This window comes from Kogia breviceps, chromosome 15 (genome assembly GCF_026419965.1).
Source record: "Kogia breviceps isolate mKogBre1 chromosome 15, mKogBre1 haplotype 1, whole genome shotgun sequence".
Classification (NCBI taxonomy): Eukaryota; Metazoa; Chordata; class Mammalia; order Artiodactyla; family Physeteridae; genus Kogia; species Kogia breviceps.
This window is the reverse complement of record NC_081324.1, coordinates 81,519,993-81,547,605: the sequence shown is the minus strand read 5'-3', so window position 1 is coordinate 81,547,605 and position 27,613 is coordinate 81,519,993. Positions and strand designations below refer to the sequence as shown.

The following is a 27,613-nucleotide window of genomic DNA, read 5'->3' as shown; positions in this document are numbered from 1 at the left end:
GAATGAAAGCTTGGAGCTGCTGATGGCCATTTTTGCCACTGCTTGGGAAGAACCTGAGAATGAAGGGAATTCAGAGAGAAGCAGAGCCTAGAGATGGTAGGAAACAGAGGCTTCGTGATAATGATTAAACCCCTGAATCCAGCTTTGCCTGAAGAAAGATCAGTCCCTCTACTCATATTAATTCCCTGATTTGCTTAAGCCACTTTGAGTTTGGCTTGCAAGGAATTGAATCCTGACAAACACATCATATGATCCTCATAGCATGACTACAATTACTGAATCAAGCATAAGTCACCAGGGGCTTCCTTCCCAGGTGGCACAGTGGTTAAGAACCCACCTGCCAGTGCAGGGGACACGGGTTCAATCCCTGGTCCAGGAAGATCTCACGTGCCGTGGAGCAGCCAAGCCTGTGCGCCACAACTTCTGAGCCTGCACTCTAGAGCCCATGAGCCACAGCTACTGAGCACACATGCTACAACTATTGAAGCCCATGTGCCTAGAGCCTGTGCTCTGCAACAAGGGAAGCCACCGCAATGAGAAGCCTGTGCACCACAACGAAGAGCAGCCCCCGCTCGCCGCAACTAGAGAAAGCCCATGCACAGCAAAAGACCCAATGCAACCAAAAATAAATAATAAATTAATTAATTTAAAAAAAAAGAATAAGTCACCAAACCAAAGGCAACTTTTAGAAGGAAACTTATCCTCCACCAGTTTACGTGGAAGAGAGGGAACTGCCACTTCTCAGTAGAAAAACTGCTGAAGCAAAACTTCTGATCTCTTTCTTTACTACCTCCATGAAATGAGGATAGGGTCTGATGGGTGGATTCAGAAAAAGATGCTGATGTTACTGAACTGAACTTGGGTCCACTTGCCTGATGCTCAGCAAAACCAGTCTACTGAAGCCAGGCTGTGTTAAAGAAAAATACAGCATTTATTTGCAGGGCACCAAGCAAGGAGAACGGGTAGCTAGTGCTCAAAAGACCCAAACTCCCCAATGGCTTTCAGGCAAGGGTTTTCTGTTTTTTGTTTTTTCTCCCTATTTGTGGCTTATTTTTTTCACCTCTTAACATTGTGTCCTTTGACGAACCAAAGGTTTTTTTTTTTTTTTTTTTTGGCTGCGTTGGGTCTTTGTTGCTGCATGCAGGCTTTCTCTATTTGTGGCGAGTGGGGGCTACTCTTCATTGTGGTGCACAGGCTTCTCATTGCAGTGGCTTCTCTTGTTGGGGAGCATAGGCTGTAGCCACGCAGGCTTAAGTAATAGCACGCAGGCTCAGTAGTTGTGGCTTGCAGGCTCTAGAGTGCAGGCTCAGTAGTTGTGGCACACAGGCTTAGTTGCTCTGCAGCATGAGGGATCTTCCTGGACCAGGGCTCGAACCCATGTCCCCTGCATTGGCAGGCAGATTTTTAACCACTGCACCACCGGGGAAGCCCCCAGGCAAGGGTTTTTAAAGACAACATTGGGAGTGAGGGTGGCAGGGTGCATGATCAGCTCGTGAACATTTTTCTGATTGGTTGGTTGTGAGGTAACAGGGTGATGTTTCGGGAATCTTCATCAGCCTTCTGGTTCCAGCCGGTCTGGGGTCTTCGTGTTTGTGGTCAGCATGTTGTCACCATCCTCCACCTGGGGGGGAGGGTCTTAATTTCTGCAGAACAGTTCAAAGATATGTGTCAGATTGTTGTCTATATCCCTTTGGGAGGAACTAGGAATCCTGTGACTCTACTGTTATAGTCATTAACTGCTTTAGTCTGCTCTTTGAAACCGGGGAAGGCCAAACAGGAAGTGGGGTACACGGAGGGGCTTGTACCTGGGAAGGCCCTGCAGGGTCCTGCTCAGTTTCAGTCCCACCTTTTCTTTGATACTGCTCAATCCTGAGTGGAACAAGGGGTGGGACAAGAAAGGGAATAAAGTGTTGGATAGAGAGGTTAATCATAAAGGTGGCAGGGGAACTCAGTTTTAGGGGGACTGGGTTTCAATGAGCATGTTGCCCAGTCCTTTCTCTTTATTCTTTCTTGCTGTGGTCTGTCCTGTGGATACTCGTTTCCTCCTCTGCCATGGGGAGCCTGTCCCTCTGGAGGAGGCCTGCAGTCTGGGACCAGGTAACTCAGTGTAATCCAGATGTGGATTGTGTGCACAACAAAGCCATGTTCTCCAATCAGGCTCATCAATAAAGCTGATACTTGGTGCCCCAGCTGCCTGATTCATGCATCTACAGCTCAGTGGGTTTAGAATTTGGAAGGGTCAAGAAGGGGGTAATTAATTATCACTCCATGAACCCCAAACATGTTAATTTTCTCTTCAGAAAACCTCAGAGATGGGCACGAAGGCTGACATTTGAGGGCTAAAATAACACATGGGATCAGGTTTCTGGTGTAGTCAGGGCTCTAGGCTGAAAGGTAATTGTGGGCTAAGTCGATTCTTGACCTGAGCAGTTTGTGACAGCTACAGTTGTTCGGTAAGATTTTAACTGGCAGGGGCATGAGTACGAGAGCCTCTGGGGCAGGCCTTGACCTAACCCGTGAGAGTACAGCTTTGACCTCAGCAGGCAGCTGGGACAGAGATTACGTTATTGGGAAAAAAGCCTTTCTGTCCCAGGGAAGGCTTACCTTAAAGAGGGCAAAGCTTTAGCTTACAAACATTTAGGCTCTGATGGGTAGAAGATTTTTGCTTCTTGTATTACGTATTTCAGCAAAGCTTCAGGCTGGATTTTAAACAGCAAAGACAACTAAATTCTCAAGTCAACAGAGGTCTTGTCTGTGAGACTGTAGCCTCTTTACAGCATGAACGCAGGGAGTAGGTGGATGCTGCAAATCTGTGCTTCTGTAGCTCATCCTGAGCTTCATTCAGGGTCATGAGCAGAACCTGTGAAGGGGCTGATCTCTTGACTCGTCACATGCTGGTAAGGTTCACCCCATTACTGGGATCGAGGTTTGCTCTGATTTGTTAATTGCGTAAGCCTTGATCATGACTTTGGATCTGGGGAGCCAAGACCCTGAGTTTACCTGCAGAATGGGGGCATGTTTTGTTAGTGAAGACAAATGAATAGAACAGGACCCTTATATAGGAGATATGATTCTTCTGGGGTAGAGGTAGAGAAAGCTAATGAAAATCCAAAAGCTAAGAAGGCAGTTAATGAAGCTTATGCCTAAAAGACTTTGTCTCTGGGAAACAAACAGGTTTGCTCAGGCAATCAAGGAAGAACTAGGTTGTTTTTAAAAATATGATTCTGGGGCTTCCCTGGTGGCGCAGTGGTTGAGAGTCCACCTGCCAATGCAGGAGAGACACGGGTCCGAGCCCTGGTCCGGGAAGATCCCACATGCCACGGAATAACTCAGCCCATGCGCTACAACTACTGCGCCTGCATTCTAGAGCCCGCGAGCCACAACCACTGAGCCCACATGCCACAATTACTGAAGCCCGTGCGCCACAACTACTGCGCCTGCACTCTAGAGCCCGCGAGCCACAACCACTGAGCCCACATGCCACAACTACTGAAGCCCGTGCGCCTAGAGCCCATGCTCTGCAATGAGAAGACACAGCAATAAGCCCACACACCACAATAAAGAGTAGCCCCTGCTTGCCACAACTAGAGAAAAGCCCGCATGCAGCAACGAAGACCCAAAGCAGCCAAAAATTAAATAAATAAATAAATTTATTTATTTAAAAATAAAATAAAATAAATAAAAATAAAAATATGATTCTGCTGCCTGCCAATGCAGGGGACACAGGTTCAAGCCCTGGTCTGGGAAGACCCCACATGCCGCGGAGCAACTGGGCCCATCAGCCACGACTACTGAGCCTGCGCGTCCGGAGCCTGTGCTCCGCAACAAGAGAGGCCACAATAGTGAGAGGCCTGCACACCGCGATGAAGAGTGGCCCCCGCTCGCCGCAACTAGTGAAAGCCCTCGCACAGAAACGAAGACCAAACACAGCCAAAAATAAATTAAATAAATAAAATTTAAAAATAAAAGTAAAAATATGATTCTGTCATGCATGTTTGAAAGTTGCTGGGAGTGGATCTAAAAAGTCTTCATCACAAGAAAAAACATTTTTTTTTGTAACCATGTATGGTGATGGATATTAACTAGAATTACTGTAGTGATCATTTTGCAATATATACAAACATCAAATTATTTTTAAACTAGTATAATGTTATATGTCAAATATACCTCAAATATAGCAATTTTTTAAAAAAGCTTCTGTCATGCTACCAGAACAGAACCAGTGGAAGAGTGAAAGGCAAATAAAAGAAGACCGACTGACTAAACTGGAGGAAGGCAGGGATTTTTTTTTTTTAATTTACAATATTTTTAATCATGCTAAAGAGAAACAGACACATAGATCTGGAAGTGAGACTGGCAGAGGTAACAGCAGATTTCTGTCTTCTCCCATCTGTTGTCCCCTGTGGGGCATGAATCTTTGGTTCCGGGAGGAGAATTGGGGGGATGTTTGCACTCCTTAAACTGCTCGTTTTTTGCTTGGAATTTTCTTTCAATGCGGGTATAATTGACTTTACCCAGGTTTTCTGTGCCCTGTGGGATGCTTTTCCTCTGTGGTCTCAAAAGTCTTTGCTTCCAGCTTGCTCCCATCTTCACAATGATAACTCTCCTCAGAAGGGCAGAGGTTTTTTAAAGCTAAAACTGTGATCTTAGTAGACAGACCAGACAGATATGAAAGGGAAATGAGTCTTTTTTTTTTAAACTATACTTAGAAAAAAATTTTTCTTTCCCTTTGGCCACGCCCCGAGGCTTGTGGGATCTTAATTCCCTGACCAGGGATCCAACCCGGCCCCAGAAGTGGAAGCGTGGAGTCCTAACCACTGGACTGCCAGGGAATTCCCAGGAAATGAGTTTTTGAAGGCTCGGCTAGGTAGATATTAAGAGGGCGAATAGACTCATGCCTCTGTGGAAACTTGAGAGGAAATGGAGGTAAAATTACAGATTTGTGGGAAGATATTATTTTAAAAATGGTAGGAGGACGTTGGTAATCCCTCTGGGGAAAAAAGAAATTAAATTGGATCCCTAACTCACAACATATACAAGAGTAAATTCCAGAGGTCAAAAGCAAAAGCAGGGGCTTCCCTGGTGGCGCAGTGGTTAAGAACCTGCCTGCCAATGCAGGGGACATGGGTTCAAGCCCTGGTCAGGGAAGATCCCACATGCCGTGGGGCAGCTAAGCCCATGCACCAAAACTACTGAGCCTGTGCTCTAGAGCCCGTGAGCCACAACTACTGAAGCCCGCGTGCCTAGAGCCCGTGCTCCGCAACAAGAGAAGCCACCACAATGAGAGGCCCGCGCACCACCACAATGAAGAGTAGTCTGCACTCTCTGCAAGTAGAGAAAGCCCGCATGCAGCAACAAAGACCCAACTCAGCCAAAAAAAAGAAAAAAAGAAAGGACTTGAATCGACATTTCTCCAAAGAAGGTAAACAAATGGCCAATAAGCATAGGAAAAGATGCTTAACACCACTAATTGTCAGGGAAATGCAAATCAAAATCACAAAGATACCCCTTCACACACATTAAGATGGTTACTATTTAAAAAACACAATACCCAGATAATAACGAAATGTTTTCAAGGTTGTAGGAAAAATGGAGCTCTTGTGCACTGTTGGTGGAGCTCTTGTGTGTAAAATGGTGCAGACTCTGTTCCTCAAAAATGAAACAGAATTACCATATGATACAGCAATTCCACTTTTGGATATATACTTGCAAGAATTGAAAGCTGGGACTCAAGCAGATTTTTATTTTTATTTTTATTTTTGGCTGCGTTGGGTCTTCATTGCTGCACCCTGGCTTTCTCTAGTTGCGGTGAGTGGGAGCTACTCTTTGTTGCGGTGCATGGGCTTCTCATTGCGGTGGCTTCTCTTGTTGTGGAGCACAGGCTCTAGGTGCATGGGCTTCAATAGTTGGGGCTCATGGGCTCTACAGCGCAGGCTCAGTAGTTGTGGTGCATGGGTTTAGTTGCTCCGCAGAATGTGGGATCTTTGCAGGCCAGGGCTCGAACCTGTGTCCCCTGCGTTGGCAGGCAGATTCTTAACCACTGTGCCACCAGGGAAGTCCCTCAAGCAGATATTTGTATACCCATGTTCCTAACAGCGTAATTCACAATAGTCAAAAGGTGGAAGCAACCCAAGTGTCCATTGACGGGTGAACTGATAAACAAAATGCGATATATACATATGATAGAATATTATTCTTTCTTAAGAAGGAAGGAAATCCTGATACATGTTAAACATGGATGAATTTTGAGGGCATTATGGTAAGTGAAATAAGCCAGACACAAAAAAGACAAACACTATATGATTCTGCTTTTATGAGGTAGCTAGAGGAATCAAATTCATAGAGACAGAAAGTAGAATGGTGATTGCCAGGAGCTGGAGGGCAGAGAGAACAGGGAGTTATTGTTTAATGTGTACAGAGTTTCAGTTTTGCAAGATGAAAACAGTTCTGGAGATGGATGGTTGTGATGACTGCAGAACAATGTGAATGTGCTTAATGCCAGTGAACCATACATTTTAAAATGCTGTCTTATTTCTCCAAAGAAGATATACAGATTGCCAACAAAAACATGAAAGGATGCTCAACATCACTAATCATTAGAGAAATGCAAATTAAAACTACAATGAGGGGGCTTCCCTGGTGGCGCAGTGGTTGAGTCCACCTGCCGATGCAGGGGACACGGGTTCGTGCCCCGGTCCGGGAGGATCCCACATGCTGCGGAGCGGCTGGGCCCGTGAGCCAAGGCCTCTGAGCCTGCACGTCCAGAGCCTGTGCTCCACAGCGGGAGAGGCCACAACAGTGAGAGGCCCGCATACCGCAAAAAAAAAAAACAAACAAAAAAAAACACACTACAATGAGGTATCACCTCACACTGGTCAGAATGGCCCTCATCAAAAAATCTACAAACAATAAATGCTGGAGAGGGTGTGGAGAAAAGGGAACCCTCTTGCACTGTTGGTGGGAATGTAAATTGATACAGCCACTGTGGAGAACAGTATGGAAGTTCCTTAAAAAACTAAAAATAGAACTACCATGTGACCCAGCAATCCCACTACTGGGCATATGCCCTGAGAAAACCATAATTCAAAAAGAGTCATGTACCCCAATGTTCATTGCAGCTCTGTTTACAATAGTCAGGATATGGAAGCAACTTAAGTGTCCATCGACAGATGAATGGATAAAGAAGGTGTGGCACATATATACAATGGAATATTACTCAGCCATAAAAAGAAATGAAATTGAGTTATTTGCAGTGAGGTGGATGGACCTAGAGTCTGTCATACAGAGTGAAGTAAGTCAGAAAGAGAAAAACAAATACCGTATGCTAACACATAATATAGAATCTAAAAAGAAATAGTTTTGAAGAACCTAGGGGCTGGACAGGAATAAAGATGCAGACGTAGAGAATGGACTTGAGGACACGAGGAGTGGGGGAAGGGTAAGCTGGGACGAAGTGAGAGAATGGCATGGACATATATACACTACCAAATGTAAAACAGATAGCTAGTGGGAAGCAGCCTCATAGCATAGGGAGATCAGCTCGGTGCTTTGCGACCACCTAGAGGGGTGGGATAGGGAGGGTGGGAGGGAGATGTAAGATGGAGGAGATATGGGGATATATGTCTATGTATAGCTGATTCACTTTGTTATAAAGCAGAAACTAACACACCATTGTAAAGCAATTATACTCCATAAAGATGTTAAAAAATGCTGTCTTAAATTTTATGTCATGCATTTTTTTTGTGTGTGTGTGGTACGCGGGCCTCTCACTGTTGTGGCCTCTCCCATCGCGGAGCACAGGCTCCAGACGCGCAGGCTCAGCGGCCATGGCTCACGGGCCCAGCCGCTCCGCTGCATGTGGGATATTCCCGGACCCGGGCACGAACCCGTGTCCCCCTGCATCGGCAGGCGGACTCTCAACCACTGCGCCACCAAGGAAGCCCTGTCATGCATGTTTTACCAGAGTTAACATTTTTTATTTTTATTTTTAATTTTTCATAGTTAACATTTTTTAAAAGGTTAGAGCTTCTGCATAACAAAAGTCACCATTAAAAAATACTTAAATAAAAACGATAAGCCACAGCCTGAGAGAAGGTGTTTGTGATGCATAAAACCAAGAAAGGATTAGTATCCAGAGTACATCAAGAACTCCTTCACATTAGTAAAGAAAAAGAAATAACTCAATAGAAAAGTAGAAAAATATAAAAAATGCCCAACAGTATGTTAAATTAATTCAACAAGGAGGCCATTAGATTGAGGTGGTTCTAAGGCCTTAGCAGCCTGCAGTAAGCCAGCCAAAAAGTAAATGCCTCAAGGTTAAGAAATCAAAACCTAAAGACAACCAATCACAAACAGCCAACTAGTCTTTCCCAAATAAGGCAACCACTTAAGTACCGCCAATCAAATAATTTCCTTGCTTTGCTTCTGCAACTTCTCAATAAAAGTCTTGCCCCTAGCTCCTGTCAGTGAAGCACTCCCAACCACTTCCGGTTTGGCATTTCCCCGATTCAAATTGATTTTTGCTCAAATAAACTCTTAAAATTCTTTTCTTTTTAAAAATTGAAGTAGAGTTAATTTACAATATTGTGTTAGTTTTATTAAAATTTTTGATTTGCCTCAGTTTATCTTTTAACAAGAGGCATTTCAGAAGAGGAAACCCAATAGACATATGAAGAGAGACCCAATTTCATTAGTAATCAGAAATGACTGGAGTGGGGAGGCTAAATTACGGTGGGCAGAGAAAGCCTCTCTGAACAGGTGTCATTTGAACTGAGATCTAAGTGAAAATTTGAGCAAAACAGCCAGCCGTACAGAGTTCTGGAGGGGGACTTCCCTGGTGGTCCAGCAGTGAAGACTCTGAACTCAAAATGCAGGGGGCCCGGGTTTGATCCCTGGTGGGGGAACTAGACCCCACATGCTGCAACTAAGAGCCTGCATGCCGCAACTAAAGAATCCCGCATGCTGCAAGGAAGATCCCGCAGGCGGCAACAAAGATGCTGTGTGCTGCAACTAAGACCTGGTGCGGCCAAATAAATAAAATAAATAAAAAAATAAAGTTCTGGAGGAAGGGCATTCCAGGCAGAGGGAAGAGCAAATGCAAATGTCCTGGGCTGGAATAAGTTTGGCAATGTCTCAGTCGGCTCAGGCTGCCATAACAAAATACCACAGACTTGAAGGCTTAAAGAACAGAAATTATTTCCTCACAATTCTGGAAGCTGGAAGTTTGAGAACAGGTTGCCAGCATACTTGGGTTCTGATGAGAGCTCTCTTCCTGGCTTGCAGATGGCCACCTTCTCACAGTGTCTTCACATGGCTTCCTCTTCTTATAAGGCCACAGTCCTATTGGATTAGAGCCCCATCCTTATGACTTCATTTAATTTCAGTTACTTCCCCAAAGCCTTATCACTAATTTCAGTCACACTGGGGGTTAGGGCTTCAACATATGAATTTTGAGGGACACAAACATTCAGTCCATAACACCTCAGTGTGGGGCTTGCTTTAAAAAGTCAATTTGAGGGAATTCCCTGGTAGTCCGGTAGTTAGGACTGCATGCTTCCATTGCAGTGGGTACAGGTTTGATCCCCGGTCGGGGAACTAAGATCCCACAAGCCTCATGGCTAAGAAAAAAAAAAAAAAAAAGGTCAATTTGAGGAGGCCAGGACTTCAGTACTGAATGTGGAAGTGAAAACCTACAGATCAACTCCGAGACTAGATAAGGTAGAATGACTCCTCCCATAGTCCAGTTTTGGAAGTATAAAGAAGCAAAGCTTAGGCAGGCTGAGAGGAGGGGAATTTGGGGGGAAGTTATATTGGCTTTTAATTCCTTGCCAAAGGCACAAAAACTCTGTTCCCCTTCACAGGGGGTTTCCCTCCTCTGTCCTCTGAGTTTGACAACAGAATGAGATGCAGTTCCTAAGTTCCTTCTTTCTTTGCTACCCTCCATGGTAACACAGGGCTCTTAGTTAATAGGTTTTACTGCTAATTACCAGGGAACAACAAAAGTATAACAAACAACGTCTAAACATGACTCATTCAAATGGAGAATAATCACATGTCAAAAATTTCTTCACCCTGTTAAAAGAGGAAACAGTGAGATGGTAAAGCTGGTTCAGAGAGCATTTTGAGGAAGTAGATATTTGAGGAGGGGTCTTAGATACTAAACTGGTTAATCTCTGCATGGTAATAAAAAATGATAAGCTTTGGGATTCTTTTTTACACTGGAAATGAATACTTTGGAACTCAAAGCAGACAAAAATCTGAGCCTTTAATAAATAGTAAATAGCTAAGCAACCAAAGATACGTTCCTTGGCCTACATATATGGCCAGTGGGCCAAATCTGGCTCTGCTGCTTGCATTTATAATAAAGTTTTATTGGACCACAGACACATCCATTTGTTTACATATTGTGTTAGGCTGCTTTTGCTCTAAACAACAGAGTACTATGATGACAGAGTTGAGTAGTTGACAGAGAGCAGATAGCCCAAAAGCCTAAAATATATACTACCCTGGACCTTTACAGAAAAAGTTTGCCAACCCCTGCTAGAGAGTTAATCCTTGGGTGGGCTTGTTAATCAACGTCCTAGATGACATGGCAAGAGCTGCACTGCCCTCTCTTGGTCTTATTTGCAAATTTTGTCTAATTTTTCTTAAAAAGGAGACGTTTGGCTTAAAAGTTGAAGGACATTAGGAGAGTTGTCATCTCTGGCCTATAATTCATAAATCCTCCTGTCCACCCACTTCAACACCCCAACACCCACTTTGTGCATTGGTGACTGTCTCAGTGCACCTCCTTTGAAGGGCAAGGAGGCCTGAAAAATAATTGGTGTTAAGTAATTTCCTTTACAACGTCATTTTGCTCAACAGGGCATTCTGTCTTGGAATTAGAACTCCAGTTAGGGCTTGTGCCTCATAGTAATAGTACAGTCACATGGAAGGGTTTCTTGGGATGTTCTCTCAGCTTCTTTGAATTAAGTTCTACAGCTGTTGCAAACTGCAAGTTTTGAGAAGGCAGCAATAGTGTGTGCTTGACCACTGCTGCGTCCCTGGTTCCTGGCACATAGTAGGCGCTCAGTAAAATATTTGTTGCTTGAATGATAGATCCAATGAAAGACTAAAGACAGAGGGTTTGTTTTCCCCTCACGGTCAGCCCTGTGTGAGGAACAAAGTTTTGGTGACAAAGGCTGCCACCTGCAGGAATAAAAGTGAAACTGCAAGATTCAGAACTGCTAGGCCCTGAGGAAAATACAGTCCACTGCAAGGCAAGATTACCAGGGAATCAGTTTTTTCTCCTCTAGCTTAAGACAGAATTAATCAACATCATTTTGTCCTTTCCAATTAAGGAAACCTGTACCCTTTCTTTAATAACATTTAAAGCCTTTGGAGTGCTTAATAAGTGCCCAGCACCATCTCACGCACACACAATTTTGCGGTAGGGACCACTAGTCATCTCCATTTTATAAATGAGGAATCTGAGCAGAGAAAGCATGACCGAGTTAACAGCTAGAAGGTGGCAAAACTGGGAGTTTGAACCCAAACATCGTGGCTTCAGAATATGTGCGTTTAATCATTTCACTATACTACCTCACTATGCCTGATATGGAAAATGTTTATAGGAAACATAGAAACATGGTGAATGGAACCCATGCAGATAGCTCTGCTCTCTCCTGAACACTACTAAAATGATAGAAAAGGGATCCAAAAGGTCTAAACCCACAGAGAACAGGAGAGAAGATGACTGCTCATGAGAGATGTCAAATCCTTTTCAGAAGATAGGAAGTAGATGGATGATTTAGCTGAGTGGAGAAACCCTAGGAAGCGGATGCCAGTGAGGAGTAAGCCTGAGCCCTTGGCAGTGAAAGCGCAGTGTCCTAACCACTGGACAGCCGGGGAATTCCCCTGAAAACAGATCATTAATTGTACATCTATCCTAGGAGCTGTTAACCGCAGATTCCCTCCTGTGACTCCTTACCCCAATCCCTGCAAAGATGATTCTTTGGAGAACTTGAAACGTGACAGCTCTAGGTTCAGAGATCGCAGTCAGAGAAAAGGATGGAGGTGAGGCAACATGCTAAAAACAGAGGGGTTAAATGAAAGTGTGCAGCTAAAAAAAAAATCGGAACTTTTTAAAATAATCATGTGTTTGGTGGTTGTATTGGTATTGCTATTCTAAGACTTAGCACTATGCTAAGTGTATTTTGGGACAAAGCAAATAATAAATTATGTTGGAGTTTTTGAGAACCAAGCTTTGTGGTGTGGAAGAAAGGAAATACATATGTATGGTCAACATGGTTAAGTAAAACCCCTCTAGTCTTAATTTTAATTGGAAACATCAGTATGATGGACTTTGTCAGAGAGGTTAAATAACTTGCTCAAGGTCACCCAGCTAATAAGGGATGGAACAAGAGTAACAGCCTGGTCTTGCTCCAAAATTTGTGAGGGCCTCCTGGAGGAGGTGAAACTTGAAGGATAAGTAGGATCAATAATGGACTTCTCTCGATCTATGGAAGATGTGCTTACCATGAGCCAGGAATCCTGGGCTGACCTGGAAAGAGTTTGCTTCTGAAATGTCAAAACCCAAGGCCAGCCTCCAAGTCATGGTGACCAGATGACCAACAGAAGTTACCTGGGTCTCCCCCTGTGCCATCCCTTTAAAAAATTTCAAGAACAGGGAGATGTATTTTCACTAAGTCCTCAAAGTAAACACTTCTTACAGTACAGCCATAGAAGACTACACAATTTGCTTGAGTCTAATTTTTTTTTAGATTTGAAAAATGTTCACAAGATTTAAAATTCGCTTTCATGTCTAGTTTGAGCAGTAGATGTTGGACAAGGCTGGCAGGAGGAAAGGATTTGTGCCCTATTTTCCAAATGCTCCCCCAATGGAACATAGGGATGATGTGATTAAGAGAAGGAACATATGTTTTTTTATTTGTTTTATTGTTGTGGTTATTTAATTTAAAAATTAGTTATTGGGAGTTCCCTGGTGGTCCCGTGGTTAGGACTCGCGCTTTCACTGCTGTGGCCTTGGGTTCAATCCCTGGTCAGGGACCTAAGATCCTGCAAGTGAGGAGGTATGGCCAAAACAAAAAATTAGTTATTAAGTGAAAAGTAACACATGCAAAATAGATTGAAGATCGATTCTCCTTCCTTCCTCCTCCCTAGAAACTGTTACAACTACCAGCTTCTTATGTCTTGCAGAGAACATTTGAAGAGGAAGCTTTTAGGCTGATTCACGTTAGAAGGTGACAGAAGTTAAAATATGACTGATCCTTTTATTATCCCACTATAGTAAGCAGTTGCCCTCTGAGGGAGAAACTACAGCTAGATTTAGATTGGACGGACTTTATTTGTCTTAAGGAATGCACAAATGATCCCTATTAGAAAGAGGTACCAGGGCTTCCCTGGTGGCGCAGTGGTTGAGAGTCTGCCTGCTGATGCAGCGGACACGGGTTCGTGCCCGGGTCCGGGAAGATCCCACATGCCGCGGAGCGGCTAGGCCCGTGAGCCATGGCCACGGAACCTGAGCGTCCAGAGCCTGTGCTCCGCAACGGGAGAGGCCACAGCAGCGAGAGGCCTGCGAAACGCAAAAAAAAAGGTATCAATTTAAGTCTTTGTCCAAACAGACCTAGTTAAACTTCATCTTTTCTTATCAGGCCATCTTTTTTTTCCCCCCTAATAAATAGACAATAATGCAGAGATGGGGATTCTGGGGGTTTGGATTTAGCGTTAATTCCATCCAGATTTTTCATAACTATGACTATAATCTGATGTTTCCAGGACATTCTAATTTTTAAATTTTTTTTTTTTTTTGAGGTACGCAGGTCTCTCATTGTTGTGGCCTCTCCCGTTGCGGAGCACAGGCTCCAGACGCACAGGCTCTGCGTCCATGGCTCACGGGCCCAGCAGCTCCGCGGCACGTGGTATCTTCCCGGACCGGGGCACGAACCTGTGTCCCCTGCATCGGCAGGTGGACTCTCAACCACTGCACCACCAGGGAAGGCCCAAATTGTCTGCTTAACTACATGCACGCTTGTCAGACCATGAATTCTGATTTGGGGCATGGAGAACACGCTTTAACAGTGTAAGGTTGGTGCTTTTGACATAGGCTTACGCAGTCTTGTATTTGCTTTTCTTCGGTTTCCACGTTCTTTCCAACAAATTTGGGTTAACAAAAGGTAAAAGCTTTAAACAAGCTGTAGCAGAAATGCCTGACCCCATGACCAGGCAAAATGAAGCAGGTTCAGGCCTCAAGAAGAACTCACTCACAGGCTGCCAGTAAGGGGTGGATGAAAATGGGGCTACCTGCAGATCCTGTGAACAAAACAATGAAAACATGTTTACAACATGGAAACAGAAATTGAAGTGGGGGAGGAGAGAGCAGTGCCCCTCAGTGGTACCAAGAGGTCAGCTCACTTCTATTTTTTGAGGCTCTTTGTTTACAGAAAAATGAAGAATTAAGTTCTTCATTTAATATTTAACAAATTCTTTTAACAAATTCATTTTAACCCCAAGGTTAAAATGCCATGTAAATGTGCCATTACAAGATGATTGGATTTATTTATTTTTTTATTATTATTTTTTTTTGCGATACGCGGGCCTCTCACTGTTGTGGTCCTCCCGTTGGGGAGCGCAGGCTCCGGACGCGCTGGCTCAGCGGCCATGGCTCACGGGCCCAGCCGCTCCGCGGCATGTGGGATCTTCCTGGACCAGGGCACGAACCCGTGTCACCTGCATTGGCAGGCGAGCTCTCAACCACTGCGCCACCAGGGAAGCCCATGGATTTATTAAAAGCCAACTAATAAAACTGCAGTGAGATACCACCACACAATTATTAGAATAGCTAAAAATGAAATTGAAAACAAAATTGACCATACCAAGTTTTCACAAGCATGAGGAGCAAATGAAATCTCATACACTGTTGGTGGGCATGCAGAAGGTACATCACTTTGGGAAAAGGTTGGGAAGTTTCTTGTAAAGTTAAACATTCACTCACTATACAACCCAGAAATCTCATTCCTAGGTATGCACCCAAGGGAAATGAAAATCACACAAAATCTGTATGTGAATGTTTATAGTGGCTTTATTTGTAATTGCCAAAAACTGGAAAAACTTAAATTCCTTCAACTTGTGAATGAATGAAGAAATTGTGGTATATGTATTATGGAATACTTGTCAGCAATAGAAAGGAGTAGACTGAAAGAAACTCTTGCATATATGGCCAAATTATTTTTTAACAGTGGTGCTAGGACTATATAAGGGGGAAAGGACAGGCTCTTCAACAAATGGTATTGGGAAAACTGGATATCCACATGCAAAAGAATGAAATTAGACCCTTACCTTATGCCAAATACAAATATTAACTCAAAATAGATTGAAACTATTAAATTCCTAGCAGAAAACATAGGAGAAAACTTTCAGGACATTGGATTTGGCAATGATTTCTTGGATATAACACCAAAAGCACAGGCAACAGTGGGACTACATCAAACTTAAAAACTTCTGTGTGTCAAAAGAAACAAGCAACAGAGTGAAAAGGCAACCTATGGAATGGGAGAAAAATAATTGCAAATCACATATCTGATGAGGGGTTAATATCTAGAATATATAAGGAACTTCTACATCTCAAAAACAATAACAAAAACCCAATTAAAGATTGGGCAGGGGGCTTCCCTGGTGGTGCAGTGGTTGAGAGTCTGCCTGCCGATGCAGCGGACACAGGTTCGTGCCCCGGTCCGGGAGGATCCCACATGCCGTGGAGCGGCTGGGCCGGTGAGCCATGGCCGCTGGGCCTGCGCGTCCGGAGCCTGTGCTCCGCAACAGGAGAGGCCACAACGGAGAGGCCCGCGTACCACAAAAAAAAAAAAAAAAAAAAAAATTGGGCAAAGAACCTGACTAGACATTTCTCCAATGAAGATATACAAATCACCAATAGGCACAGGAAAACATGCTTGATATCACTAATTATTAGAGAAATTCAAATGAAAACCACAATGAAACATCACCCCACACTCCTCTGGATGTATGTTCTAGAGATCTGTTGCACAACAATGTGAAAACACTTAACACTGCTGAACTGTACACTTAAAAACGATTAAGATGGTGTTTAATGGTATGTGGGGTTTTTTACAATAACAATAATAATAATAAAAGTAATAAAAGAAACACCCCTTTCCTCAGCTGCCGCTGAGGTGCTCGGTCCTTCCGAGGAAGCTAAGGCCGCCTTGGGGTGAGGCCCTCACTTCATCCGGTGATGAGCCCCCATCTAGCACTGGCCCGTACCATGGCCTCCGTCTCAGGGCTCACCTGCATGTACTCGGCCTCATCCTGCACGACAGTGAGGTGATGGTCACCCAGGATAAGATCAATGCCCTCATTAAAGCACTGGTGTAAATGTTGAACCTTTCTGGCCAGGCTTGTTTGCAAAGGCTTTGGCCAATGTCAACATTGGGAGCCTCATCTGCAGCGTGGGGGCTGGTGGACCTGCTCCAGCAGCTGGTGCTGCCCCAGCATGAGATCCTGCCCCCTCCACCACTGCTGCCGCAGCTGAGGAGAAGAAAGTAGAAGCAAAGAAAGCAGAATCTGAAGAGTCCGATGATGACATGGGCTTTGGTCTTTTTGACTAAACATTTTTAGTAACATGGTCAATAAAAAGCTGAGCTCTTAAAAATAAATAATAATAATAAAAGAAACAGACTGTTGATACATGCAATGTGGATAAATCTCAAAGGCATTAGGTTAAGTGAAAGAAGCCAGGCTCAAAAGACTACATACTGTATGATTCCATCCATGTGACATTCTGGAAAAGGGAAAACCACAGGGACAGAAAATAAGTAGGTCAATGTCTTGCAGGGCTGGGACAGTAGGAGGGGCTGACTATAAAGGAGCACGAGGGAAATTTTCTGTGTGGTAAAATTGTTCTGTATCTTGATTATGGTTGTGGTTACATGACTGTATGTGTTAGTTAAAATCATAAAACTGTATACCAAAAAAACTGTACATTGGTGCATGAGAAAACCTGTATATAAAAAACTGTACACAAAAATTTATACTGTATATAAATTATCCCTCAATAAAACTGACTAAAAAGAAATGTGGAGTAAATGTGGAAAAATGTTAAATCTGAATGATCTTGGTGCAGTGTACAGTGGTCTTTTTTGTACCTTTTATTGTGACTGAAATGTTTCAATCTGAAAATAACTTTTTTAAAAAAATTAACTTATTTATTTAGTTATTTTTGGCTGCATTGGGTCTTTGTTGCTGCACACGGGCTTTCTTTTTTCTAGTTGTGGCAAGCGGGGGCTACTCTTCCTTGCAGTGCACAGGCCTCTCATTGCACTGGCTTCTCTTGTTGAGGAGCACGGGCTCTAGGCGTGTGGGCTTCATTAGTTGTGGCACGTGGGCTCAGTAGTTGTGGCTCGTGGGCTCTAGAGCACAGCCTCAGTAGTTGTGGCGAACGGGCTTAGTTGCTCTGCAGCATGTGGGATCTTCCCGGACCAGGGCTGGAACCCGTGTCCCCTGCATTGGCAGGCGGATTCTTAACCACTGCGCCACGAGGGAAGCCCTGAAAATAACTTTTAAAGTTATTCTTTATTTAAGTATTTTTTAAAAATTTTATTTTATTTTTGTCTGCGTCGGGCCTTTGCGCTATACATGGGTTTTCTCTAGTTGCGGCAAACTGGGGCTACTCTTCATTGCAGTGCACGGTCTTCTCATTGCAGTGGCTTCTCTTGTTGCTGAGCATGGGCTCTAGGCGCGTGGGCTTCAGTAGTTGTGACACGCGGGCTCTGTAGTTGTGGCTCGCGGGCTCTAGAGCACAGGCTCAGTAGTTGTGGCGCACGGGCTTGGTAGCTCCGCGGCATGTGGGATCTTCCTGGACCAGTGATCAAACCCGTGTCCCCTACATTAGCAGGCAGATTCTCAACCACTGCGCCACCAGGGAAGCCCTTTAAAGTTATTCTTAAGAAGCCAATTAGTTGGGACTTCCCTGGTGGCGCAGTGGTTAAGAATCCGCCTGCCAATGCAGGGGACACGGGTTCGAGCCCTGGTCCAGGAAGATCCCACATGCCGCGGAGCTACCAAGCCCGTGCGCCACAACTACTGAGCCTGTGCTCTAGAGCCCGCGAGCCACAACTACAGAGCCCGCGTGTCACAACTACTGAAGCCCGCATGCTTAGAGCCAGTGCTCTGCAACAAGGGAAGCCACCGCAACGAGAAGCCGGCTCACCACCACAATGAAGAGTAGCCCCCGCTCACCACAACTAGAGAAAGCCCACATGCAACAATGAGGACCCTAATGCAGCCAAAAATAAAAGTAAATAAATACATTAATTAATTAATTTTTAAAAAGCCGATTCGTTTATTCAAACTTCAGTATGGTCCAATAATAGTATGCAAGTTTAAAGTTGTGTGGTAAACAAAGAATTGTTTCATTCCTGTCAATGTACGTCTGTGACTGTATTTATTACTTCATTTTCAGAAAAGGTCAAACTTGTAAATTTGAGACCTTTCAAGAATGTGAAGTCTGCTCAAATAGTCCTTCTGCCCCCATAATGTTTCAGAAAACATTTGAAGAACAAGAATAGTATCTGGTGGTTGACTAGGCATGTGGGAAATGCAAGGAGGAGAGAAGCTGGGGATTATTTTCTTCTGGGTGTTGATTTAGAAATGAATTACTGGACGGTTCACTTCAGTCAAAACAATAGAGTCAGTCCTTTCTCCTCACACAGGCTTCATCTCCTGTCGTTCTAAGAAATCCCTTTATAAAGCCTAATGATTCTGCCTCTCTATTTGTAAAATATTTGGCTCGGATGAATAAAGATGGGTGTATATACTTAATCATAGGCAAAACTGCATACTTAATTTTAGACAGATTAGAAGCCACGACTTTAGCAATAATAATAACAACAATAATAGTCAACTCACCCCAAACCACACCAAAGATCAAGACAGAGGGGTTATCACTGCTATATGAAGTCAGACTCAGCTATTTTTCCAACCAGCTACTCCTGTCTTTGGTTTTTCAGGCTCCTCACATGCAACAGCTTCCAAGTGCAGAATTCCAAAAAGCTGAAATTGTCTTGATTCCTCCCAACGTTGGCACAGGCTATAAGGAATTGAGAATGCCAATAATCCTAGAGAAACAGATGGACATTTTAGATCACAAACATTTACGCACAACGCAAATGCTGCAGTTTTGGACAAAATATGGAAATAGATCTTGGCCCTTCTCTGTGTCCTTCCATCTTAATGAGGGAATCTGCCAAGGCCAGGGGACAAGGAAGGGAGAAAGGATCCTTTGGGTTGAAAGATGAAAAAAAAACTGGCAGAAAGGAGTCAGCTGTGAAATGAAGAGTTTCAATGTTCCCAAGGTTTGCAAAATGGATCTGAGCTGATGCAGCCCTCATCTTGACTGTGTAAAATGTCATAAAATTACTTGTGGGCCACCTGCGGAGTGTTTGAGTTTGAACCAAAAGGGGTGGTGAGATTATTTCCCAAACCATAAACTTGAAACTGTTAGAACTGTCACTTTATCAAAATTTAATCCAACAGCCTAAAATTTCAAAACAGAAAATAGGACAACATGATTGACAGATATTAAGGTATAGAAAAGAAAGTAGAGGCCTGGAAGTAAAGAGAAGATTGAAATACAAGTCATCCTGGATTTAGAAGTTATGAGATAAAGGTTTGGAAAATAATAGCTTTTTTTTTTAAAGGAAAGCGTTACATACAAGCATTATTAAAAGTGCTCCAGAATTTCAGGTGGATGTTAAAACAATCCTTTGTAGAAAAGAATTGGAAATATCTGTGTTACACATTTGATCCTATTATATTTTATACACTTTCTCTGGAATGCCATAGGAAGGTGCTAAAGATGTCATTTTGATGATTTAGCTTTGCTGTATAAATTTAATAAACTAGGTATATATACTGTTTTCGCATTCTTCTTTTTTAAATTTTTAATTAATTTATTTATTTAGTTTTGGCTGCGCCGTGGCTTGTGGGATCTTAGTTCCCCAACCAGGGATGGAACCCAGGCCCCCAGCAGTGAAAGCGTCTAGTCCTAACCACTGGACCGACAGGGAATTCCCTTGGCATTCTTCTGAATTGGAAAAATGTGTTTCTTGAATAATTACCATGATACGTTTAAGTATTTTCACATTCACTTCTGAATTGTAAGGAGATTAAGTAACAAAGATATAGCCAACATACCTGGGCTGGACTACCTCTATAAATATGGCAGCTTAGAACTGAGGGGCTTCCCTGAGTCTGGTGGTCTTCAATTCATTTTGTAGAGTTACAGTAGATTTGCTTTGTTTTTTCCTTTTAACACGTATAAATCATTCTACTTAATTTTTGTCATTTTTTTTTTCTGTAGAAAAAGTTATTAAGTTTTCATCTGTCCCCCTTATCACAACACAGTGAACAGAAGTTATCTGGCGACTTCCTGGGATACAAGCCCTAGAGGTAGTTACTGAAAACCGAGGCTCAGAGAGCCTAAGTGGGCTAAAACAAAAACGGCAAAGAAAGTGTCGACAGGTGTGAGATAGAGAAAATTCAAGGATAGTGGTGTGATCTCTGCTCCTTCAAAAGGCCCTATTTAGTAGCTTTAGGAGAGTGGGTCCCAAAATTTCTGCCCGCCCCACTGGTTGCGTTAGGACATTTGTTAAAAATATTGATCCCTGGACCCTGCCCTAGGCTTATTGATTCAGAATCCCCTGAGGGGGAACTTGGAGATCCGCATTTTTTAAACAGGTACCGCAGTCCGCTTGGAAACCACATGCGGGATTCACAAGCCGCAGGTGTCCACCGGCTTCACACTGCCCCAGCTCCGCGTTCCACAGTCCCGCCCCTCTCCCCCGCCCCCATCCCCGCCTCTTGTGGCCTGCCCCGCCGCCCAGCCCCGCCCCTGCCCTCCGCCCTCCGCCCTCCGCCCTCCGCCCTCCGCCCTCCGCCCTCCGCCCTCCGCCCGCCTCGCCCAGGCCCCGCCCACCGCCCCCAGTCTCTCGCGGCCTCTCGCGACCCTTCCCGTGATGCCCCGCACCCAGCCGCCGCCGTTGCCAGGTAGCCTGCGGTCCTTGGCTGCTAGCTGCGCGGGTTTCCGCTGGGTGATGGGGCTGCGGGATCTCCCGCCGTTCCTGCTCTTGCTCCTGGACTGCTGGGCCTCCGTGAGCGCCCAGGCCGGGGACACCCCGGTGGTGACGACAGAGGCCCTGAACTCCACGAAGCCAGCCCCGACGACTTTCCGACCTGCTGTATCTCCTAGGCCGCATGAAGCCCCCAGGGCTCCCAGGCCTACCCCGGTCACGGACGGTGGGTACCAAGTGCCAATTCCTGGGGATCTACAGTGATCCAGATTGCGGGGGGTGGTAGCCCGGGTGAGGATGTAATAATAATGATAGTTAACGGTTTATTGACCACTTATTGTGTGCAGGCATTGCTAAGTGTTTCATAGGCATTAATTCTCTCAACAACCGTTAGAGGTAGATGTTATTATTCACTGTCAGACAGATGAGAAAACCGAGGCTCAGAGAGCCCCACTGGGACAATATAAAAAGCTTTGAAAGTACTTGCAGTGGTCTTGGACAACATTAACGCTAAAGGTGATAATGAATGAATACTTGCTTGCAGCTTTGCAGCTGAACACAAAATTAAATCGAAAGTTTGTGGACAGTTGTGGGAATAAGTGCATAGGATACGTTGAACTTTTCACTTATCAAAAAGAGAAGCAAAAAGTCTAGTTTACTGAAAGTGACTAGGTCAAGGCCCCTGTCTGTTGACTTGAATTATAAGAACCCAGGATTTCTCCTGTGTTGAGTTGGAGGTGGGAAGTTATGGGGTGAGGGGTTATATCCACTTCTTACGATTTATCTTTAGGGATAATTAACATATTTATCAGAAAGTGATCTAATCCTTGAGTCACACATTTGGTGACTATTTAGTAATCTGATTCGACATGGATGACTTCAGGGGATAGCTGTGACTCCAAGATAGAGTGCAAACTTTTGTGAATATGCATTTTTCTGGGGTGAGAGTTCATAGCAGTGAGTAGTTTGTCAAAGGGGTTTGTGATCTCAAAAAAATCCCTTTTAAAAAATCCTCTGACTAACTCCAATAGGTATGCAGTATTTTTCATCCCTTCTTAAGAGAAAAAGATCTTTTCTTAAATTGAGTAAGGTTCAGTATTAGTAGATGGAAAAGTCATCATTGGCTGACATTCTGAACTCTAGGACTTAACTTCAGTTACTGAACCATTATTTCTCCTTTATAAATTATGAGTAGTCCTAAGAAAAAGTACAGAGAAATATATTTGCTATTTCAATATAGAAAACTTTATTTTATATCAAAACTATTTATTTGATGAATTAGTAGGGAAGTTAAGTGATAAATTGGGACAGAATACAGCAGAGTATTCAATAGCTGAAATTCTCTAAGACATTTTGGACTGAGTTGTCTTTTATCCATGTAAATATTTCATTTGTTAATGCACTTTCTCCCCAAAATGAAGCTGTTCTTGAACCATCATTAAAAGGTGTTCAGGGCTGTTTTTCCAAAATGGGAGGATGAATTTACACTTTCCTTCGTCTTTTTAAAGGGCTTCTGTTTAGGCCTGTGCAAGTAATGATAATAAATGACAGCTGGCATTTATTAACTGTTTACTGTGTGGCAGCCCCTGTGCTAAGCATTTCATCTGTGATGTATCTCATTTAATCCTTATAACAACCTTAGGATGTTGGGTTATTCCCATTTTTCATGTTAGTGAATTACTTGCCTGATTTTAGGTCACACCCTGGGCACATGTTGTAGCAGGAGACCGACTCGGAGTGGAGAACTGGGCAGCCATTTGCAGAATGGGTTACAGGTGGAAAAAGGATGATAACTTTCATCTTGAATGTGAGCTCTGTTCATTAGTACCCGTAGACGTGAAGAGGCTTGGAAGAGCAGCTGAGTGCTACTTAGACCCTGGGAGTGCTCAACAGATACTTGTTGGCTGATTAAGTATACTCACATGGATAGAGAGCTTTTTTTTCCTAAGTAGAGTTATTAAACACTATTGCTTTGTCCCTAGTAGTCTTATAGCTACCTACCTACAAAGGCTTTAAGTTTTGTAAAACAAATCAACATTAATTTTGCACACATAAGGCAGGGTGCCTCAACACCTCTAAGCACACAAAGGAGTCCTTGGCTAGAGGGAAACATTGTAAAATAATTCATAAATGCAAATAAGAATGTTGTATGTATTGTCTACCAGCATTTGCTTGAGATCCCTTTTTAAAATTTGTACATGAAATCCTTTTTCAAAAAAAGAAACAAAACATTACAGGTAAGACTGAAGCACTGATCTTATTCCCTCCCTTCCAGCAGTAATTAAACTACCATGAATTCAGTATTTATCATTCTCATGCTCTGCTATCTCTTTAAAAGTTTTTCGCCCCCCTGTTTGACAGATTAAAATGGGGAGTTAAAAATCCAGGCAGTCATCATTATTAAAAATTAAAGTTTGCTAAGTGGGGCTTCCTACCTCTTCCCATGCTTTTATTGTCTGAATTACAAAAGATATTTCTAGGATCCCAAGTACAAAGAACTTGAGCCAGTTTGATTCTTGGCCAATAGCCTGTGAATGTGGGCTCAGCTTCAAAGTTGCAGTTGACGTCTGAGGAGAGGAACAAGATAGAGAACCCTGATTCTCGGCAGCCTTAAGTGGGCCCTTCCTCTGAGCTGGAATCTCTGGAGGAGGGGTTCAGGAGTCTGCAGTGTTAAACTGGTGGTTCTTTTGGTCAGGCAAGTGATTTACCGTTCTGGTTCTTAAACCTGTTTGAATTGTCAGCATCACCTGGAAAGTTTTTGATAAACAGGTGTCTGGTTTCATAGTTAGCTTAGCAAATCAGAGTCTAGGTAGAACACAAACAGAACTTTCCAGGTGAGTCAGATGATTGCCACTTTGGGGAAACCTTGGATGGAGGAGTGCTCAAACTGATTTATTTTCACTTCACAAATTTCGCCCAAAATGCAATAGGAGAAATAAAATGGACCTTCTGTATGAGATGGATTTTTGGTAGCTTGCAGTGACAGGGGGGCACTCACTACCTGCTGATTGTGACGCTCTGCACCCCACCTCTCTTGTTTCTGTAGTTGCTGCTCTGTGTGTCTGTGACTTGTCTCCAGCACTGTGTGATGTCAACTGCTGTTGTGATCCTGATTGCAGCTCCGTGGATTTCAGTGTCTTTTCTGCCTGCTCAATCCCAGTTGTCACGTAAGTTTGTGACACATGCAGGTTTGATAAAATTGGACCAAGGTTATAAAATTTGGGGACAGAAAGTGAAAACTCCCCCAGGCTGAAAAACACAAACCTGATTTTCTGAATTTTGCATCATTCAGAAGTCATGCTGTCCAAACCAATATGTAGAAGAGTGTCTATCCCTTATTTGCATCCAGCCAGATGATAGCTCAGGCAAAAGCGAAGAGAGAGTGTACTTTCTACAAAGGGTATAATGAAATCTCTGTGTTCAGATACTGAATTACGTTTCACTGTGATTTGTAAACAGATAAGGTGTCACATTTTTGTATCTGTGAATTAGTCTCATGTATAGCCTAGGGTGAAAATTACAGTTTAATTTTACAGCTTTTGTTGTAGACATAATACTTGTAACAAAAAATTAAATAGATAGGAAAACTTTGTTTATACTTTTCTGATGGATGTATCTACCAGGATTTCTCACAGTTCACATTGTCTAGGAGAATAATGGAAAATGACATTCCCAGTCGATTATAAGGTAAAGAAATAATCTCTTCTGATTTATCTGCTTCTCATAATTCAGATAAAATAGCACTTAGGAGAGGTTAATTTATTCAGGATGGGACCAATTTATTCAGAGATAGCTAATTTACATTTAGTCTTGTATCAAGTTTTAGTGATTGAAACTTGATAGGTTGAATGCTTTTTGGAAGTGTGATGTGTTTTTCCCATGGGAAATTTTATTGACCAATGGGAAATTGAATCTACTTCTGATATTGGAAAAATGCTTGGCGCATGGGGTGTTGTAGTCAGATTATTTTTCTGGCTAGCTGGACTACATTGTGGTTCAGTCTTTGTTGAAAATCATTCTGTTTTCCTGTCTTAGTACGTACCAGGAGCCTGAGAGTGAGGTATCTGCTCCGACTTGAGATCATTATTTAGAATGTAATTGTTTTAAAAAAATTAGCAGTACTGTAATTTTAGATATAAACTGTTTAGAATGAGCGTCAGCCAGCTTTTTTCTGTAAAAGGCCACATAATAAATACTTTAAGCTTTGCAGGCCATAATGGTCTCTGTTGCAAATTCTCAACTCTGCCATTGTTGAGCAAAAGCAGCATCGATAATATGTAAATGAATGGGCATGACTACGTTTCAGTAAAACTTATTTACAAAATTAGGTGTGGTTTGTGGACCTCATGGTTTAGAAGTTAGAGCTGAATTCGTAGTGCCCTCAGGAGAGGACTTCAGAATTTTTTGAGTTAGTTTTGCTTGTGACTTTCTCCTGAATATGAAGTGTAGAAATACTGAAATCAAAACTAATAGTCCTGATTAGTTGTGTGTTCTTGTTATGGAGATTCCAACTCATAAAAAGTTTATTTACATTTGCTGAACTGTCATCAGCTAGTCCTATCATGCAACAACTTGTAAATTTATTGTTAAGATTATTGGATTAATGTCTGTTTTCCTCCTTAGATGTAAGCTTCTTGAGAGTAAGAATTATCTTTTATATACCATTTACCGCTAGTGCCTAGCACAGCTCCTGCCACATAGTTGGCCCTCACTAAAAATGAGTTAAATGGATGAATGAATTTCTCCCCTCCACCCCTAACCGACCCTCAAGTATCCCCTTTTGACTTTCTCTACCCAGGCCAGAAACCTGGAGGCTACCCTGACTCCTGTCTCTTCCGTCTTTCATATATCACCATGCCTTTCTTGAGCCCTCCTGTGTGCCAGTACCAGGGATTTAAAGATGAGTTAGTCATGGTCCTGCCTTCAAAGAGCTCATGAGTAAGGGAGACAGATGAGTGGATGGCAGTTTCTGCCCCAGACACGAGGAGAACTCAGGGGAGTGGCATCTAACCCAGGCAGTAGGAGTAGGGAGGTCTTTCTAGAAAATAACTGAGCTGGGTTCTGAAGAACAAGTAGAAGTTGGCCAGCACGGAATCAGGAAGGTTCGCATTCCAGGCCGAGGAAGCTGCATGGAGGTGAAGGAGTACAGCCTGTTGCTTTAACTACAGGTAACTCAGCATGGCTAGGGAAGGGTGGAGCCAGAGGAGTGTGGGGAATGGCAGGGGTCAAATTCTGAGGGGCCTTGTGTGTATGCTGAGGGGTTTGGATTTTTCCTGAATTCTTCAGGGGGCCGGGAAGTGAGGTGATCAGATTCCCAACTTAATAAATTCAGCAGCAGCATGGACAATAGATCACAGGCGCCAGGCCTGGTAACAGGGAACCAAGTAGGAAGCTATTGCAGATGAGGATTAATAGGTGCCCTCTCTTTTACCCCTGAAGGTTTTGACAGTGGGACTAAAGAGAAATGTATGGATGTGATACTGATTCACTGCACAGGATTTGAGAGCTTCCTGACTCGAAGGGAAGGGGTGAAGAGTGCCATTCTGCTGAGTTGTCTTTTACCATTACCCTCATATTTATCCATTCTTACTTCCTTCCTCTTCATAAGCTCACGCCTCAACTTATCACTCACTTGCTAAAGAACCTTCAAAAGCTCTCATTACCTATAGAATCCATAACCTGGATTCATATCCATCCCAGCATCTTTCAGATCTTATTTCCTACTAAGCCCATCTGGTATCCACCATCCAGCCCACCTTTGGTACTCTGTTTTCCAAATACCGTCAGTACATTCCCCATCCTTGGCCAATGCCATTCTTGTACTTGGATTAGTGTCCATTCCCTTTCTGTCTGATTCCTACTCATATTTTAAGGCCCAGTAGGACTCATAGATTTTTCAGTGCTGATCTTTTCTTATTAATACTACTCACGGTTTTTCAAAAATATTCTTTATGCCTACAGTAGCAACTGATATACCATTAGAACTATACAGAGCATTTGGAAAGGAGGCCAGTTACAAAATAAATCAATACCCCAGCAATAAACATTCAAAAAATATAATGGAAATGGATTCTATTCATAACACCAATAGAAATTTAACATAGTTAGAGTTAAACTGGACTATTCAGAATTTTTGTGAAAAAAACCTTCAAAATATAGTGAGACATAAAACATTTGAATAACTGGAGAGATACAGTCTGTGTAGTGGGATGGGAAGAATCATTACTTATACATTTCAATTTATTATAATGTAATTCTAGTCAGATGGGAGAGGGATAATGTGTCAAAATGATTCTAAAATTCATCTGGAAGAATAAACAGAACAGCCAAGACGTTATTGAATAAGAAGAGCAAACTACTAGGTTTAAAACAGTTGTAACACTATAATAATGAAAATAATGTGTATTAATTCAAGACAGATTAGTAGGTCATTGGAAGAGAATATAAAGGCCAAAAATCAGTTGTGTGTACTGATTTTACACCAGCTAATTTTTTTAAAAAGTATTATTTTTTTCTACTTGTGTATTTAA

The 27,613-nt window shown here is 43.0% G+C and overlaps 1 protein-coding gene, 1 long non-coding RNA gene and 1 pseudogene across 8 annotated transcripts in view; all 3 read left to right on the top strand.

Annotated features, from left to right (window-relative positions):
- Positions 1 to 1,374: 1,374 nt before the first annotated feature.
- On the top strand, positions 1,375 to 3,975 carry LOC136792651 (uncharacterized). The gene is made up of 2 exons (XR_010836743.1): positions 1,375 to 2,897; positions 3,727 to 3,975. It is a non-coding gene; the product is annotated as an uncharacterized lncRNA (long non-coding RNA).
- Positions 3,976 to 15,857: 11,882 nt separating this feature from the next.
- LOC131742131 (large ribosomal subunit protein P1 pseudogene) lies at positions 15,858 to 17,737 on the top strand (annotated as a pseudogene).
- Positions 17,738 to 20,977: 3,240 nt separating this feature from the next.
- The window catches only part of TCTN1 (tectonic family member 1), a 31,352-nt gene continuing 24,716 nt past the window's right edge, over positions 20,978 to 27,613 (top strand). For 6 of the 7 annotated variants that reach the window (XR_010836979.1, XR_010836981.1, XR_010836982.1 and 3 more), the window contains exons 1-2: positions 20,984 to 21,309; positions 24,130 to 24,250. Coding sequence is in view for 3 of the 7 variants with exons in the window: in XM_067015621.1 (XP_066871722.1) it covers positions 21,030 to 21,309; positions 24,130 to 24,250 (401 nt within the window). In the remaining 4 variants the exon portion in view is untranslated. Of the gene's footprint in view, positions 21,310 to 24,129; positions 24,251 to 27,613 lie in introns of all 7 variants that reach the window. The other variant, XM_067015622.1, reaches the window with a different exon arrangement.